Source organism: Dendrobium catenatum, unplaced genomic scaffold, assembly GCF_001605985.2.
Source record: "Dendrobium catenatum unplaced genomic scaffold, ASM160598v2 fragScaff_scaffold_325, whole genome shotgun sequence".
In the NCBI taxonomy this organism is placed as follows: domain Eukaryota; kingdom Viridiplantae; phylum Streptophyta; class Magnoliopsida; order Asparagales; family Orchidaceae; genus Dendrobium; species Dendrobium catenatum.
This window is the reverse complement of record NW_021318787.1, coordinates 906775-924652: the sequence shown is the minus strand read 5'-3', so window position 1 is coordinate 924652 and position 17878 is coordinate 906775. Positions and strand designations below refer to the sequence as shown.

General features: G+C 31.4%; 1 protein-coding gene across 1 annotated transcript in view; it reads left to right on the top strand.

The window, feature by feature from the left end:
* Positions 1 to 16334, top strand: part of LOC110114039 (F-box protein At4g00755) — a 19503-nt gene extending 3169 nt beyond the window's left edge. Inside the window, exons 3-6 of the mRNA XM_020846788.2 lie at positions 9420 to 9833; positions 9915 to 10078; positions 14792 to 14910; positions 15688 to 16334. Coding sequence (XP_020702447.1) covers positions 9420 to 9833; positions 9915 to 10078; positions 14792 to 14910; positions 15688 to 15943 — 953 coding nt within the window. The 3' untranslated portion in view covers positions 15944 to 16334. The remainder of the gene's footprint in view (positions 1 to 9419; positions 9834 to 9914; positions 10079 to 14791; positions 14911 to 15687) is intronic.
* The last annotated feature ends 1544 nt before the right edge of the window (positions 16335 to 17878 follow it).

Sequence of the window (17878 nt, the reverse complement as noted above, 5' to 3'; positions counted from 1 at the left end):
TTTTCAAGAACTCTTCATAGCACTTCTCTTGGAACTTTATCATATGCTTTTTCTAAATCAATAAATATCATATGTAGATCCTCCTTGTTTTCTCTATATTTCTCCATCAAACCTCTTAATAAATGTATGGCTTCCATAGTCGACCTACCCGGCATGAATCCAAATTGATTTTGAGAAACATCAGTATCACGCCGCAACCTATGCTCCATAACTCGCTCCCATAGTTTTAAAGTATGACACATTAACTTAATACCTCTATAATTCGCACAATCTTGTGCATCACATTTATTCTTAAAAATAGGAATTAACACACTCATTCTCCACTCACCCGGCATCTTTTTAGCCTTCAAAATAGTATTAAAAAGTTTAGTAAGCCATGAAATTCCTTCATCTCCTAAGCATTTCCACACCTCTATTGGAATATCATCAGGTCCAACAGCTTTTCCACCCTTCATTTTCTTTAAAGCCTCTCTAACTTCAGTTTTACTAATACGCCGATAAAAACAGAAATCTTTATTAAAAAAATAAATTTAAACAATGTTTCTTCTATCATATTACAAAGAATATTACAAAGTTAACTGCTTCTCATTATTTCTGAAATTTGAAGAAGAATAACTTTTATTCAGCTGTGAAGTGCCCATATAATTGAATCTATTGAAATTTATATAATATTTGAGAATAAGAGATAACAAACGACATAAAATCTTTATTAAAAAAATAAATTTAAACAATGTTTCTTCTATCATATTACAAAGAATATTACAAAGTTAACTGCTTCTCATTATTTCTGAAATTTGAAGAAGAATAACTTTTATTCAGCTGTGAAGTGCCCATATAATTGAATCTATTGAAATTTATATAATATTTGAGAATAAGAGATAACAGACGACATAAAGGAAAAAGCTGTTGGACTGGCAGCAGTTTCAGTACTCCACCAAGGCCACACAACACCAACAATTCACAGTCACAGACAAGGCCACTCATGCAGCAGGTAGTCGGAAGACGTGCGACGTATAAAAAGTTGGAGGTGGGGAAGTTCCAAACTCACGAAGAAGAAGCTAGAGCCGAGGGAATTTCTACCGAAAAGAAGACTTCAAAAAACTTCCAAAATCGGCAGAGAAATGATGTTCTAGAAAAAATTAATTTTATATAAGCATTACATTGAAGTAGTAATCACAAATAACTTTTTTCGTTTTGGAAAAGGAAAAGGTTGGAATTACGCTGAACCAAACGAGCCCTTATATTAGACAAATTAATTCTCAAAATAAAGTTATGAGGCAAGAAGAGAATTCTCTATATGACGATGTATTGTGTTTTTATTGAGATGATTTAGACTTGGCCTGTGACTTCCCTTTTGCAAAGAAATTATCAACATTCTTAATTTCTATGGAATTATAGCTGCATGAGTTATATGCCTCAAAAAACAAAAAGAGTCATATTGAACTCGTTCGTAAGTATGATTTTCATGTTTCCTGCATGGGAAGAAAAAGGTTTTTTGAAGTTTAACTATCTTTAGACATGTATTTTTTATAAAAGCTATTACGACTTTTTTTCGTGAAGGAGATCCAAGAATGACCTATTAAAACAAGACAGAGTCAGTTTTACCGAGGAAAAGCATGAGATTCCGACTCTCGAGGTTCATGAATATGCAAAATTTGTCAAGATAAATTGATATCATTATGAATGTGAAATTTTATTTTACAAAAAATTTGAAGAAAACTTTTGGGAGCAAGTCTCTAAATATCTACTATGTTACTTTTAATTTTTAAACTTTGATTACTAGTATTTTTTTGTGAATGTTTTTCATATTATTTTGTGAATGTTTTTCTTAGATGAACCCGTCACTTATCATATTATTGATGACTTTGAAATCATTAAATTTTTAAATTAAGAGGTAGGTACCAAGGGGGAAAATATTGAAGATAACCCAGTCAACTACTAAATTTTTGGAATATGCTGACTTAGAGGTTGGATTATTGGTTCTATGACTTCTGTTTTTGTTTCTCTTACTTTCATTACAACGATTTTTATTGTGCAAGTGGCTTCTGTTATTTAGCAAATATTGTTACTTCAATTTTAATTATTCCAGTGACTAGTGGTATTCCACCGCATATTGATATTTTAGTAACTACTACCTTGCTGAAACTTGTCTACCACGCCTTATGTTCCTCCCAACTTGTTGGCTACATCATTTACTATTCATCTGCTGACAGCTATCAATAAATATATTCCACTCTACTAGTTTGATTTCTTTTCAAAAATTGAAGAATGCTAGCCTAATTTGCTCCCTTTGAATTTTTTTGATGATGTGGAGACAAAGAGAAAGTAGATTACTATAGGTGGCCCAAAGGAGGTAAAATTGTTTTCGCCCATTTATGATGCTGACAATATATATGCATTCAAATGGTTTGATGACTGTATAACTATGGAAGTTGATTTAAACTTGGATTGGCTTGGCTTGGCTTGACAATTAAATTACAACTATTATGTATAATCTCACGCTAACTAACTTTCCAACGACTACACATAACAAACTTGGTGTGATTTCTAGTTTCTGCTAATAGACTTCATCTTCTTGCAATGAGAGCCTACACTGCCTGTTGGCTAACAAATTTTCTGTTTGTGACAAGTTATAAGAAGCAATTATTCTAAATTTACAAGAAGCCAGCCTCCATTAAGTCACTTGAAGCTAAACTTATTGAACTGAAGAAATCTTTAGAAGAAGAGGAATTTGCTGACTAGCTTCCAAAGATGTAGTTGATGCTCTAAATGAGTCTTTCTGAAAAGAAAGCCTCCTTGGCTATTGTAGCAACAATAATTGAGCATAATTGCTGAATTAGAGGCTCTTTAGTAAGGGCGGACCAACATGACAAGAAAGTTAAAATTGGAATGGGAGGCAATCCACAAATCATGGGTGATCGAGAGAAACAAGATTCATATGCATTCTATGACCCATTTATTGGAATTTTTCATACAAATTAAGGTGTACTTTGATTTTTGCATTCTTATTTAGAAGTTGGCATTTACTATGCCTTAGATGGTTTGGTCACATAAAATGGGAGCCTTTTGATGACTTAGGAAAATAGATGGTATTAGATTTGACTTATGTTAAGAAAGGTAGAGGTAGAACTAAAAAGTCTTTGTTAGAAAATATTAGAAATGAATTTTCTTTATTAGATTTAAATGAAAATTTAACTTTTAAGAGGGCGCAATGGAGAAAAATGATTCATGTAGCCGACCCCACATAGCGGGATAAAGGCTTGATATTATTGTTGGACAAGTTAGTTGACTTGAAATATCTAGCATCAAAGTTCATGAATCCAGACAATTTTTATTTATTAGTAATTGATGATGAATCTATTAAAGTCAGCTCTGGTGGAGATGAATAAAGTACCACAAATTTTAAGGTAAGTTTGACAGTTTTTTGCTTTCTTTTGTCTATATTACTTATAAGGAACTTTGCACTTACATGAAAATATTGAATCGAAAATTTTCTTTAAAATGCTGTTTATTTGTTTTGTCTTTTGTATGTTCTATGTTTATAAGCATTTGGGCTGAATATATTTTCACACCTATTGAGCTGATTAATTGTGCTGAGTAACTAATAGTTGAGTATGCAAGCATCAAGAGTTTGAGCAAATGATCTTTGTATAAAATTTTCAAGTTTTATTCAACCTTTTGTCTTTGATGTAACTTTAGATAAGTTGCTGCCTATGATGGGCCTCGTCTTTCATTAGATTTTTTTGTCCTTGCAACGAGAACCATCTAAATGCACCACTTAGAAATGAGTACTCTCTGCTCATTGTGGATCTTGTCGCAAGGAGGGGAGGTCGGCTTTTAAGTTTAGATTTTATGTCTAAAGGATATAAAAAGCTTGGGCGTGATTCTTGAATCTTTAAAAGAAGTTTAAGTTTAAGAGCTTGAAGTTAGCTAACTTTAAATCAATCCTGGAAACTAATTTTTGATTAAAAAGTATATCACTAAATATATGAAACTTTAAGAATTAAAAGTAATTTAAAAGACTTGGGACTTTTACTTATTCTAGTTTATTTTGTATTTTTTTCCTTGAAATAAAGCTTAAAAATTTATAATTAAGTATAAAAGGTGAGTTCGTTAAGGATAGATTGTGCATCTACCTAGGGCCTGTAGTTCTCCTGTTAGGAACAGCCTCATAATTTTTAAATTTGACCCTAAGTTGAGATCGCTGTGATTCTAAATTTAGGTTTGTCTTCCTTTTGCTTAATTAGCCAAATAGTCATTTATGAAATATTTTTTTTTTTAAAGTTGATTTAAGTTATACAAATTTGCATGCTTTAGGTTGAAGTTAGCTAACTTCAAGTTGAAAGTCAAAATTTTAAATATGTTTTAAATATGTTCTAGCCTCTTATTATGGGCTTGCATCATGATTTAAGAGGTTGATCACATATTACCATGATAGTTATATAAAAATGCTAGTATTGAGATGTTCATTTTTTCTTTTTAAATTGTTAAAGGGCTCAGATGAATTTGATTTCTTGAGGGTGACTTGTATTGAGGTAGTTGAGAAAGAGTGCGAGTTTATGTAAAGTTACATGTAGGGAAGGGTTGAGTGAAGGTTTGTTTGCATAGATTTGAATTTGATAATCTAGTTAGTTTTTTTAATATGAATTATGTTGGCTTACTTCAGTGGAGGAATTGAAGGAATTTACTGTTTTGGTTTTTATTTTAGGATTGGCAAATTTGGTTCAAAACTTGCAAGTCGCTCGAATTTTAATCAATTCATTGCCCCAACTCAAGGATGGCCCATTCAAAACCACTTTAATTCAACTTATAATTAACTTAATTCATGTAAAAGTATATGTATAAAGTGTGTAAAATAGGTATCATATATAAATATATATTTATATATATAATCCATTTTGTTCAATAACAACAACATCAAGCCTTTATCCCACTATGTGGGGTCGGCTATATGAATCATTTTTCTCCATTGTGTCCTATTAAGAGTCAAATTCTCATTTAAATCTAATAATGAAATGTAATTTCTAATATTTCTAACCAAATCTTTTTAGGTCTACCTCTATCTTTCTTAACATAGCCAAATCCATTGCATCTACTTTTCTAATCGGGTCATCTGAGGGCCATCGTTTTATGTGACTAAACCGTCTAAGGCGACTCTCCTTAATCTTATCTTCCACAGGAGCTACTCCAACCTTTTCACATATATGCTCATTTCGTATCCTGTCTATAAGAGTAAAGCCACTCATCCACCTGAGCATCCTTATCTCTGCAACACTTAACTCAATATTATGCTTCTATTTTAATGGCCAACATTCTGCACCATAAAGCATTGCAAGTCTCAGCACCATCTTATAAAATTTTCCCTTAAGTTTGAGGTGTACTTTTTTATCGCACAACAAGCTCGATGCATTCATCCACTTCAACCATCCAACTTGAATTCTACTAATAATATCCCCATCAATTTCACCATCACTTTGAACAATAGACCCAAGATATCTAAAACAAGTACTCTTATTAATGACTTGATTGTCCAAACTCACAAACCCCCCACTAGATCTTTCACTAATAAAATTATATTTCATATATTCGATTTTAGATCTACTCAAACGAAAACCTTTAGACTCTAAGGTTGACCTTTATAATTCGAGTTTACCTTCAACTCCCTCTCTATTCTTATCAACAAGAAGCATATTGTCAGCAAAAAAAATAAACCAAGGTCCTCTTACAAATGTCTAGTGAGAACATCTACAACTAAAGAAAAAAGATATGAGCTTAAAGCTGATCCTTGATGTAATCCAATAGAAATAGGAAAATACTTGGTCAAATCACCTTGTGTTTGAACAAAAGTAACAACTCCTGCATATTTTTTTTTTTATTTTTTTTACATTATTAACCCCTTTTTTCTAGAACTCTCTATATCACTTCTCTTGGAACTTTAGCATATGTTTTCTCTAAAGCAATAAATATGAAGATCCTCCTTATTCTCTCTATAATTCTCCATCAAAGCTCTCAATAAATGTATATATTCCATAGCTGATCTACCCGACATGAATCCAAATTGATTTTGAGAAAAATTATTATGACGACTTCATAACTTATGCTCCATAACTCGCTCCCATAGTTTTAAAGTATGACACATTAACTGAATTCCTCTATAATTTGCACAATCTTTTGCATCACCTTTATTCTTAAAAATAAGGATCAACAAACTTATTCTTCACTCATCTGACATCTTTTTAGTCTTCAAAATAATATTAAAAAGTTTAGTAAGCTATGAAATTGCTTCATCTCCTAAGCATTTCCACACCTCTATTGAAATATCATTAGGTCCAATAGCTTTTCCACACCTCATTTCTTTAAAGCCTCTCTAATTTCAGTTTTATTAATATACTGATAAAATAAACAATCTTTATTTTCTTTTGATCATGAATATTTGTGAAATTGAATACCTCAACTTCTATTGTCTAGGAGTAGGACTAGTTACCTACGGACAACTAAAAATAGGCGAATTACATATACACACATTATTAATATGGATCCTAGCAAATATTACACCATGATTAGCATTAATTAGTGGTGCTAATAATATTCATTAAGCTTCTTCGAACTTCATCTAATTTATTGAAAAGTGTTATAAAAGTGTAGCTCCAATAAATATTGCATTTGTTGGTGGTTATGTATGCACCTAGCAATAAATGGACGATGATAAGAATTTTTAAAGTTTTGACCTTTTAATGATGTTTAGTTTCATCTAACTAAACCTTTGTCTAATGAACTCTAGTTCAACTAGCTTGTTTTGACAATGTGTTAGTTTTTTAAGATATATAGGATTTTCTTTTATGTTGGTTAGCTTTAAAAAAAGGTGTGATATAGGTAATTTGCCTACTTTGTGTCATGAGGCATTCTTTTAGACTATGAAACTTGAAGACATAAATTAGTAATATTGTTTTGAATGATAGGTTTTGGTTAAGTGTGACGTATGCTATACCGGATTATGGAAATGGACTGACTACCGAAGATATTCACGCGACTTCGTCTGCACTTGTTTGTACAGTTAACAAAAACTAAGCTCTTGGTTCATGCTTTAAGAATGCTTGATACAAAAAAAAAAAGAAGTTTGTTTTGGGTTTCGTTTATAATGTGATGGATGAGGCAAAGGAGTTAGAATTTAACTTAGGAGGAGAGGAATCAAGTTATAAGAAAATTTAGAAATTATTTGATGAGAAGTGGAAGCTTCAACTTCTTTGTCATATGCATGCCACATAATATTATCTTAATCCTTGATATTAATATATCAAGAACAAGTCAACTATTCAGATATCAAATTTGGTATGTACCACTATGGATAGATTGATAGCCTACTCAATTGAGAAAGTAAAAAGCTAATTTTCAACTTGAAGCATTTAGAAATGAAAATTGATATTTTGGAATACAATAAGCTAAATATACAATCACACAATGCTGCTTTTAAAATTTACTTGTTAAGTTTCGCCAAATTTGTATATTATATTAATTATGTTTGTTTTCTTGAAAAATTGGTTGAATGATGGATTCAATTTGGAGATGGTACTCCAAAACTACAATTTGTTATCAAAGTATTGGGACTTTCATGCTAATTACCTTGAAGTACCTATTAGCAAGTGTATATGAAAAGGAGAAATCATTTGACTACCTTAGGGATGAACTCGTTAGTTTATAGTATGTACAATAAACGATTAAAAGAAAAATATATGAAGAGGACAGTTTTGGAGGATAATGAAGATCTATTTGTTTGTCATGATGTGCCATCATATGATGAATAATTTATGGATGATGAAAATAAAGTTACACCATTAGTAGTGCATGATGAAGATATCAATTTTGACTTTTATAGATGGAGGAAGAAGTAAGACCAATAGGGCCAACACAAGTTAACAAGTTGCAACAAAAATATTACTATTAAAATTTTGCAATTGAAGTTGTAACAATCAATAGTCATTATTTTAAATTTTAATTAATTTTCTTATTAATTTTTATGGATTAGGGAAAAGGAAGATTGAAATATGAGAGTCAGAGGAAAAAAAAAAAAATATGAGAGTCAGAGGAAGATTGGGATGATGTTGACAAATCTCAGGATGAGGGAGGAGCGAAAGCAATTCATGATAATGGTGATCGTAATGAAGGCCTAATAAGTGATGATAGTGGTGGAGAGTTTTGAATTTATAAATTATAATCTTAATGGTTTTGATTACTTGTTAATGTTGATTTGGAAGTGAGATACTTATTGTGATGAATTTACTTTGACTTGTTATATTCTTACTTTGATATTTTACTTTAATATTAATTAGCATGGTACTTTTACTTCTTACTTTGATGTTAGTATGGTACATATTACTTTGCATAATATGTTGATTCTGGGGCTTGCTTCCCAAAATACCTCAAGATTCATATCTCGTTTCACATATAGAACTGCCTCAATATCAAATAGTGCATTTTTTAAATCTTAGATATCATGCAATTATCTCTTCTTCAGTTGGAACTGTGTTGGATGAAATATTTGGTGATTAGATACTCCAGTTCCTTGTTTGTGTTTGTCTACCCGTGCAATGGATTTAGAAGTTATAATTGAGTTTATTGGTGTAAACGAGTCGAGCCGAGTATCTGCCTAATCGAGCTAAGCTTGTTTAGCTCTTATTGAGCTCGAGCTTGAGCTTGTTTACTGAACTCAACTTGTTAAAAAATTTATCGGCTCGAGCTCGACTCGATTATTGAGCTCGATTTCGCAGATTTAAATTTAATTTTTTTTAAGAATTTATTTTTTTTAATATTGAATTAATTTAACATTATTAAAATATATTATATAGTGCTAATTTGCATTAATTATTAAATATATTTTAATTTAATTGAGCGACTCAACGAGCTTTCTAGTTGAGTCAGGCTTGAGCTCGCGCTCGAGTATAAGCTCTAGCTCAAACTCATGACTCAATAAGCTCGACTCGCAAGCTCATTAACGAGTCGAGCTCGAGCTGGCTCGGCTCACTTACACTTCTAATTGAGTCAACTATTAAAACTAATAAAACTGAAAATGAACTTAATCCGTGTCCTTTGTTCTTTGTGATATCTTGGATTTACTTTGGTCTATTTTCTCTGAGCATGTATTAAACCAGATTTTATATTACTTTATGGATTTTACTTCAATCTTGTAAGTTCTCTTACTTCAATCTGGTAAGTTACCCAACATGGTAGTTCCACAATTATGCAGAGTTTTTTTTCACTTTCGATCAATTCTTGCTTCAAAATGGTGAAAAGGGTCTCTGATTGCTGCTATAGCAAATTTTTTGTTTGTTCTTTTATCATTATGTTATGAAATCTTCCTTATGATGAAATCCTTTTATCTTATTGCAGCTGTTAGTTCTGAAGCAATTTTATATGCTTTGCAGTTATTGCAAACCGTTTTTGCAAAGCCCTATGCTTCAGAATGTGCCCTGAGTTTTCAAATCTTACATTTGTGGTGGAAGCCTGCTCTGCGCTAACTTCAGAAGCTGGCTCTAGTTCTTGTGCAGAGTGGAAGAACTTAGAAAGAGAGCATAGAGTGTATTCCTATTTAAGCCGCTCCATTACTTCAGTTGTTAGAAAAAGAGATTGCATTTTTAGGGCAATTCGTGCTTCTAGCACTGATAACTTTCCAATCGAGAGCATAGAAAATACATTGGTACCAAGTAATCACGTGGGCATGAGGTCCTCCTATTGGTCAAGTGAGGGACAAAGCGATCCCGAAGTTCCTGAGACATTAACATACAGGTTGCTTTCCGAGTTATGCGTTGTTAATGAAATATTGATACAGCCTTTTGAAGGTTAGCATTACCACCCTGAGTTTCCTGTTTTCTCTATGTAATTTCAGTGGTCCTTGTGAATTACTTTTAATTTCTCTCCAGCATACTTTCAGCCTGAAAACCCAATTTATTCAGCAAAAACTGTTCGGTTTCGGATGGGTCATTCTCGGTTACCTCTTGAAACTTCTATAGGAATACAAGGTGAAGCTTCTGCTGATAATAACTATGAGTGGACGTATATTTCACCAGAATTTCACATGTTGCAGGTAAAGCTAATATTCTATGCTATTGTTCTTACGGGTGATAGCTGTAAGCCATTGGTATGTTGATTAGATAAATATGACAACATGGTATGTCTCTGTCCCCCTAAATATGCATATAGGAATAATATGTGGTGAGCTGGCTGGATTGCCCTCTGCTTTAGTTGTATAATCACATCACTAGGTTAGCCAAGGACCAAACCTTTATTAATGTAGTTGGCATCTGTTATTTGCATAATTTTTTGTTATTATCAAGCGAGATGGAGAAGTATGGCGGGGTATTTTACATGTCAAACTTAGGAATGATGCTGTAAGAAATGTTTGTATTGGAGAAACAATGGGTATCTATTGGAGATTAGATAATGGAAAATATACTTTATTGGTTTGGACATGTATAATGAAAGTAGAAGATACACCAATAAGGGATGATGAAATTAATGTAGAAGAGGAAGGGGCTAGTGGTAGATCAGAAGTTGAAAGTTATGCAGACTAGATTGAACATCTAATCCGCTTAGTTGATCTTGGGTCGTGGAAGAAATAATTGGTTTCAACTACTGCTCCCCATTGCACAATAATTTGGTTTTCTGAAGCCCGGATAAGGTGCGAAGTAGTTCATTCTGCTTGAATGACAAATACGATCTGTATTGATAAAAAATGACTATTTTGATCCGGATTGATTGTCCATGAGCACTTCCATTTCAGCAGCAGGGAAATTTGCAAGGGAGCCACATTAATCTAAAGGAGTTTTTCAGTCGTTGTCATCTTACTAAGGGACAGGCATGGTTGGATGGTCTTCTGACTTCGATCCATAAGATCTATTCTATTCATGGAATGTCAGTCAGCTAACTCAAAGATGTAGAGAGGTGCCCTAGAAGCTGATATTCAATTCAATATAGCTATGAACTCGAACTTTAATTAATCAGTCTCGCTTCTTAAAGGTTTAATAGGATTCAATGGAGACTAAAAACTGATATGGCCAGCCTGAAATTGTCAGGATTAGGCTAATGATGATGGTATATAATTTGATGTCTTGGATTGGTTTCGGAAGTTGTGTGAAATGAAAAAAAAAACAATGGTACAATAATTTAGTTTTTGCAGAGGGGGATTGAGATGCTGTAAAGTCATATCATAGTTGGAGGTTATTAACCTATATGTTTCTAGTGTTCAAGATGCGTGTTTTTGGTTTAGAATTGCTTGAAAGATTCCTTTAAAACTGCTTAATTTGTTCTATTGAATGGTGAATCTGACATTAGGGAGGAATATCTGATTATTTGAGTGCTCCTAGGCTTCCTCTCTTGGAGAATTTAATCATAATAGTCAAATTAATGTCATTCAAAATAGCCTTTTTTTGTTCTTTTTAAAGGATTTGTTTCTTTCTTCCTAGATAAATATTTCTCTTTCAATTTTTTAAAATCAATACTTAACTCATTAAAAGCATTAGACAATTCATAACCAACAATTAAGTTTCTTTTTGAGTCAGAACCATGCTTAGAGGAGTGGTTTGCTCTTCTTTCATTTTCTTTCTATGTTATCAACCAATATCACAAGAGCTTTTGTATCTTCTTTGGTTTCTTTTCCCTTGACTTTTTCTTTTGCTTCTTCTATTTCTTGTTGTTGTCCCACCACTACATCTATTATTACTAAAATTACACTCAATGTGTTTGATTTTAGATATACTCAAATGAAAACCTTTAGACTCTAAGGTTGACCTTCATAATTAAGTTTTTCGTCAACTCTCTCTAGTCTTATCAACATAAAGAATATCTCCAACAAAAAGCATAAATCAGGGTAGATCCTCTTGCAAATGTCTAGTAAAAACATTCATAATTAAAGCAAAAAGATATGAGCTTAAATCTAATCCTTGATGCAATCCAACTGAAATAGGAAATACTTGGTCAAACCACCTTGTGTTTGAACACAATTACACAAGTAACAACTCCTATATATAGTTCCTTAATGACTTGAATAAAATCATTTTTAAAACATATTCTTAGAACTCTCCAAAGCAGTTCTCTTGGAACTTTATCATATACTTTCTCTAAATCAATAAATATCATATGTAGATCCTCCTTACTCTCTATACTTCTCCATCAAACCTCTCAACAAATGTATAGCTTAGTAGACCTACCTAACATGAATCCAAACTGATTTTGAAAAACATTAGTATCATGTTGTAACCTATACTCAATTACTCTCTCCCATAACTTTAATGTATGATACATTAAAATAATTCTTCCATAATTTTCACTCTTCTGTAATTCTGCATCACCTTTATTCTTAAAAACAAGATCCAAGACACTTCTTTTTCACTCATCTAGCATCACTTTAATCTTTAAAATAATTTTAAAAAGTTTAGTAAGAAAAGAAATTTCTTGATCTTCTAAGCATTTCCACAACTCTATTGAAATTACTTTTCCACACTTCATTTTTTTTTAAGTTTATCCAGCTTCGATTTTATTAATATGATGATAAAAATAAAAGTTTCTATTTTTTATTTAGGGTGTTAAAGTCACTAAAGTTAATTGCATTATCACAGTTTTCATTAAAAAGCTTATTGAAATATCTCAACCTCCTATGTTGAATATTTTCCTATAAGAAAAGTACTTTTTGTTCTTCAATCTTAATGCACTTTACTTGAACAATATCCTCACTTCTCCCATCTCTTTATTTGGCTAACATATGCATATATCGTTCGCACTATTAGTATCTAATCTGTTATATAAATAACTAAAAGCTAAATTCTTTGCATAACATATTATTTTTTTAGACTCTCTAGAAGCTCCTCTATATATTTCCCAAATTTTTGAGTTTTTATATCTAAGTTAATTTTTATAATATAGTTTTTAATGATTTAATCTTTTTTGCACATTTTGATTATGTCACTAACTATTTTTACTATCAAGAGTTTTTCCTTTTGATATGTCAAGTATATACTCTGCAACATTCTTAATATCACTAGTTATTTTTTCCTACATAACTGTGCAAACTTATTATAAAATTAATTATGCAAAAGTGATGGCTCTGTATAAACAATTGAGCTTAATGGGAGTGCTTTAACTATAAGCACAATTACATGAAATATTTACACTAACTAGCTTATAAGATTAATCTTATTGAATATCAAAACACAAGTGTCTACAAAATAATGATGTGATGGTGATATAAATAAATTTATGCTTAAGAGAAAGCTATTGACTTGATAAGCACAATAAGTAAGTTAACTCACTTATTTTAGCATCAAGATCATTTAACCAAGTAAACATGAGAGCATAAATCACAAATGTATGATGATAGTAAAATCTGTTATATATAGCAAAATGAAAATGATTGATATTTTTGTGGTTTGACCTACCCAATAGCCTTTGTCCATACCTCACTCCTAACCCTAACCAGAATTCCACCATCCAGGATTGTAACTTGTAGCTCACTACTTCCATAAGTGGAGAAATTTTCACAACACTTAACATTAGGGAATAAACCTTCTTCAAAAGTCTTTTAAGACTTGGGTAATGACAAAGGCTATCATCAACTGATATAAAGTGTGTACAATTTTAATATAAAATGTTTGCAAATGTACAAATTAAATACTATGAAATAATACTACATCACTGATAGAATACTGCACAAATTTTTTTTTTAAAGGCAATATATATCTTTTAGTGCTCAAAATGCTCTTCTTGATTTATGAAAATATGTGCGGAATGATATACATTTGCTAGTGGAGAATTTGTAGTCTATAGAAAGTTGATTACGTGATTTTAAGCAACCAAAATAGCTATCCTGGTCAACTAAGAATGGCAGATTTATCATCCAACAATTATATTGAACTAGTTGCCTGCAAAAAATAGCAATTGCCTGAAAATGTTATCCTTGATCTAATAACACCTTACAATGCTCCATTAATGTTAGGGGCGACCCACTTATGGATGGAATTTTATGCCACAAAGATTGAACTTATGATGCACCACAAAGACTTATTGGTGACCAGCCAACTTAATGGTCACCCAAAAAGCTTATTGGTGGCTCGTTAATTGCAATGTCGAACTTTCGTATAAAAATATTTTGCTAATTAATATGTAATTTATAGATATGGTAGATTTCTGACTAAGCCTTAATATTTCTTAATAAGTTTATTAACATAATAAAATAGATTATTTTGAAAATATTTTTTATATTTTATTTTATTTGATCATTATTCCTGTGATATTTTAGGGAAAAAAATAACTCCATAATACAAGAAAATGCCTAAACACCTTTACTAACTATTTCTTGTATTCTTTCACTTTGCACTCTTGAATGCCTTGATTTGCTATTTATAGCTCATCTTCAAATTGCAAGGCCTCTAAGTCTAGTGGACCGATCATCATTGCTATGACTTGACTACCCAATAGAAGCAGCTATTAGCTGTCATATATGTTTAATTTCATGAAGTAATTTTTTAGCGAGTCCTCATCTTGTACTGCAACTTTTTATCTTTTGGTGGGAAGGGAGGGTGGAGAAAAATAATAAGCGGCAGCATTACCCTGATTTAGGATGGCTTTCTTTCTGCTTCTTAAAGTATTTTATCAGTACAAAAATTTTAATTTTATACTAGGAAGTTGCTTTAAGAAGCAATAAGAAAACCGTCCCAAACGAAGCCTTAATGATAGTATTGCTTTTTTTTTAAAGATGAATTTTGATTGTATTGATTTCTCCATTTAACATTGTTGAAATTGATAGGAAAATACCTTGCAATCTTTCAAGCTTCCACGCCCAGCTGTTTGTGTTGGTGGAATATTGCAAATTGAGTTGTTGGGTAGGGTTCAAGTGCAACAGTCGGATGGCTTATACTATATATGGTGAGTGATACTGAAAATATTGTTGCCTTTAAGTTCTGTTACTGCAGTTCCACTTCTGAAATGTCATCTTTTGTTTTATATTTTGGTGCATTTGCTAGTGATTTATAAGGAGTCAAGAGTTTTTGGCATCATGCCATCATTCAATTCAACTATTTATCAATCTAAGAAATTTCATTTGCTTTTTTTAGGGCACATTATTATTATTATTATTATTATTATTAATTTAATGTTTTTACATGCATAGACATCAAGATGATCAATTCAGATACACTTTGTTGAATTGGATTATGCAAGCTAGTGCCTGGTGGGGGTGTTCCAACATATTTTATATTTCAATATGATTAACAGTATTGTCACCTTAAGCTTTTTCTTGGTCTATATCAAATATAGACTCTATTCAAAGGTAGAAAGCTTCTTTGTTTTGATATGATATTTTATTCAATAGCAGGAAGTATTATTTCAGCAGTGCAGGTTGTATTAACCTTCATCTCAGTAGCTTTCTATAATGAAAACGATTGCTGATGCCTGGTTCTATTTCGTTGAATGACCTGTTACTTTTTTGCAGTGTTTCACATCTTTTATACTTTTTATAATGTACAACTAGGTTGTGCTTGGTCAGTGCAGAAAATCTTGTGTATCACAGCAGGCTTTCTAGATGATCACTTTCAAGCTGAAAACAGTCATAATTTTGTTAGAAAAGCATTAAACGATTGAAACTTTTTTTGCTTGCTTCTGTATTCTGATTTCTGAACCAATGTGTTATTTTTGTTGAACTAGTGTGTGCCACGTTAAAGTACTCGGCCACTCTCTTAAAACACGACACTTTGATGTTGATTTCATCAAAGCTAGCCGTGAAATGGTTCTAACATGGCGACCTGAAGCTGAGGACTGCTCTTCAGATGATTCAGAGGCTCAGGATTCTCCAGTTGGGCATGTAACATGTGTTACGAGCCGCACGGCCATGGCACCTCCCCTTTCTGAATACTTTCTTGGTGTAGCAGAAAGCACCTCAGATGACGAGCCACTGCTGTAGAATGCTTACTGTATATGATTGCTCCTTTAAGTTTTGTTTGGGACTACTTTTTGCTTCTTAAAACAGCTTTCTAGTACAAAAATTGTACTAAAAAGCTGTTTTAAAAAAAAATAAAAAAAAGGGTCTCAAATGAAGCCTTAGGCTAATGGAGCTTTCTGCCAGATTCTGAGGTGAAAATTGCTTTCAGTGTGTTGGATCAGCCATCAGCGTGAGCTTACTTATCTCCTCTTCTGCATGTTGGTCTTTTACCTTGTTCCTTTAATCTTTACATACATATTGATTGATATTCAACCATATTATTACATATATTTTTCAGTTTCTTTGTTTTTTTTTTTAAGTTTATGTGAAAACCATCAATCTTTCAACACATGGATGTTACCTTTGAATTCTATATCGTGTACATGTGTGCTTAACTTGCGATATTGCTCACTATTTCGAGTCAATATAATATATGCCTGGTTTCTTTTTTAATATTCTCTGGAGGTTTTTTTTTAGTGCATTTCTTTGCATTTTATATTTTCTTTTACGTATTGGTGAAATTTAGGCTTCGTTCCTTTTTTACCGTTTTTTAAATCAAATTTTTATATTAGAAAACTGTTTTAAGTGGTAGTAAGAAAGCCGTCCCAAATAAAACCTTAGTTTTTAAGCTTCTTAAATTATTTTTAAATAATTTATGGGTTTTATTATATGCTATTTTTATTGGATATATGAAAAGGTCTTTAAATAGAAGTCAAAACAATCACAAAAATTTACGGATTCTGCCTGTTCCTCGGCTGCACCGGCTAAATGCGCAAAATCTTATGTGAGTTCGTGATGTCTCTTATGTGAGAGATGATTTGGTTGTTTGGTAATCTAATTTTGATCAAATTTCATGAACATTGATTTTATGAGATGAGTAACAAATTCAAAATTTTATCTAATTTCATATGATGAAATTTAAAAATTTTGGCAAACAATTTAAAAATAAATTAGAGTTTAAATTTTGTCAATATTTATAAAATAAATTTATAAACTTAAAAATAAGAATGAAGAAGCTTTAAAAGTAACCAAATAATTAATTTGTTATGATTTAGGTATGATTTTAGATTTTTTTTTTATAATGTTTTATTTTAAAAGAATGAGCAATTTAGATTTATATGAGGAATGTATGAAATGTATTATGAAATCTATAATGTATGATAAATTAGATTAAATTTAATTTTGAAAATTTATTTATGCTTATAGTAATGATCTTCTAATATAGTATAAGCAAATGTTTGAAATTTTATTCATCGATCAGTGTATTTAGCTTAATTTTATTCACAACATAGGATCCTTTTCATTTTGTATTATTGTTCATTAATATGATATTATTGCTAGAAGCAATTTATCATATCAGATGACCTATAAATATGTAATGTTCAATAAAGTAATTTTATAATTTAAAGATTTATGTGAAGGTGTGATATCTTTAACCTCTGCTATTTAAGGAGTGTATTTATATATGAGGTTTAGCTGTGAAGTTTTTAATTGTTGCATTCAACATGAATTGGTCGTGTAAGAAGAGCATTCTAGTCATCTCCAATAGAGAAAAATTAGACGGTGCAAGTAGAATAATGCATGATTATATGGCATGGGTTGTAGAAAGTTCAATGAAGTGAATGGCGAATACAAATGAGATTTTTAGGTGTTTCATCCATGAATGGTCAGAAGATGATGATTGAAGTAATGAGGATAAAAATATATAAGACAAGAGATTTTTTAAATGCTTATGATTGGAAATATCTTGAAATAAGGTTTCTGAAATATATCATCATCTTATTAGTTCTCAGTTTTTGTAGTTGTGATATCATGTGATACGATGTGAGAAATAAGGAGTCCATTCAGGTGATGTTACTTACAGTAACCTAGACATTGAGCATGTGATTTTATATCATATTTGGTATTCAGGTTAAG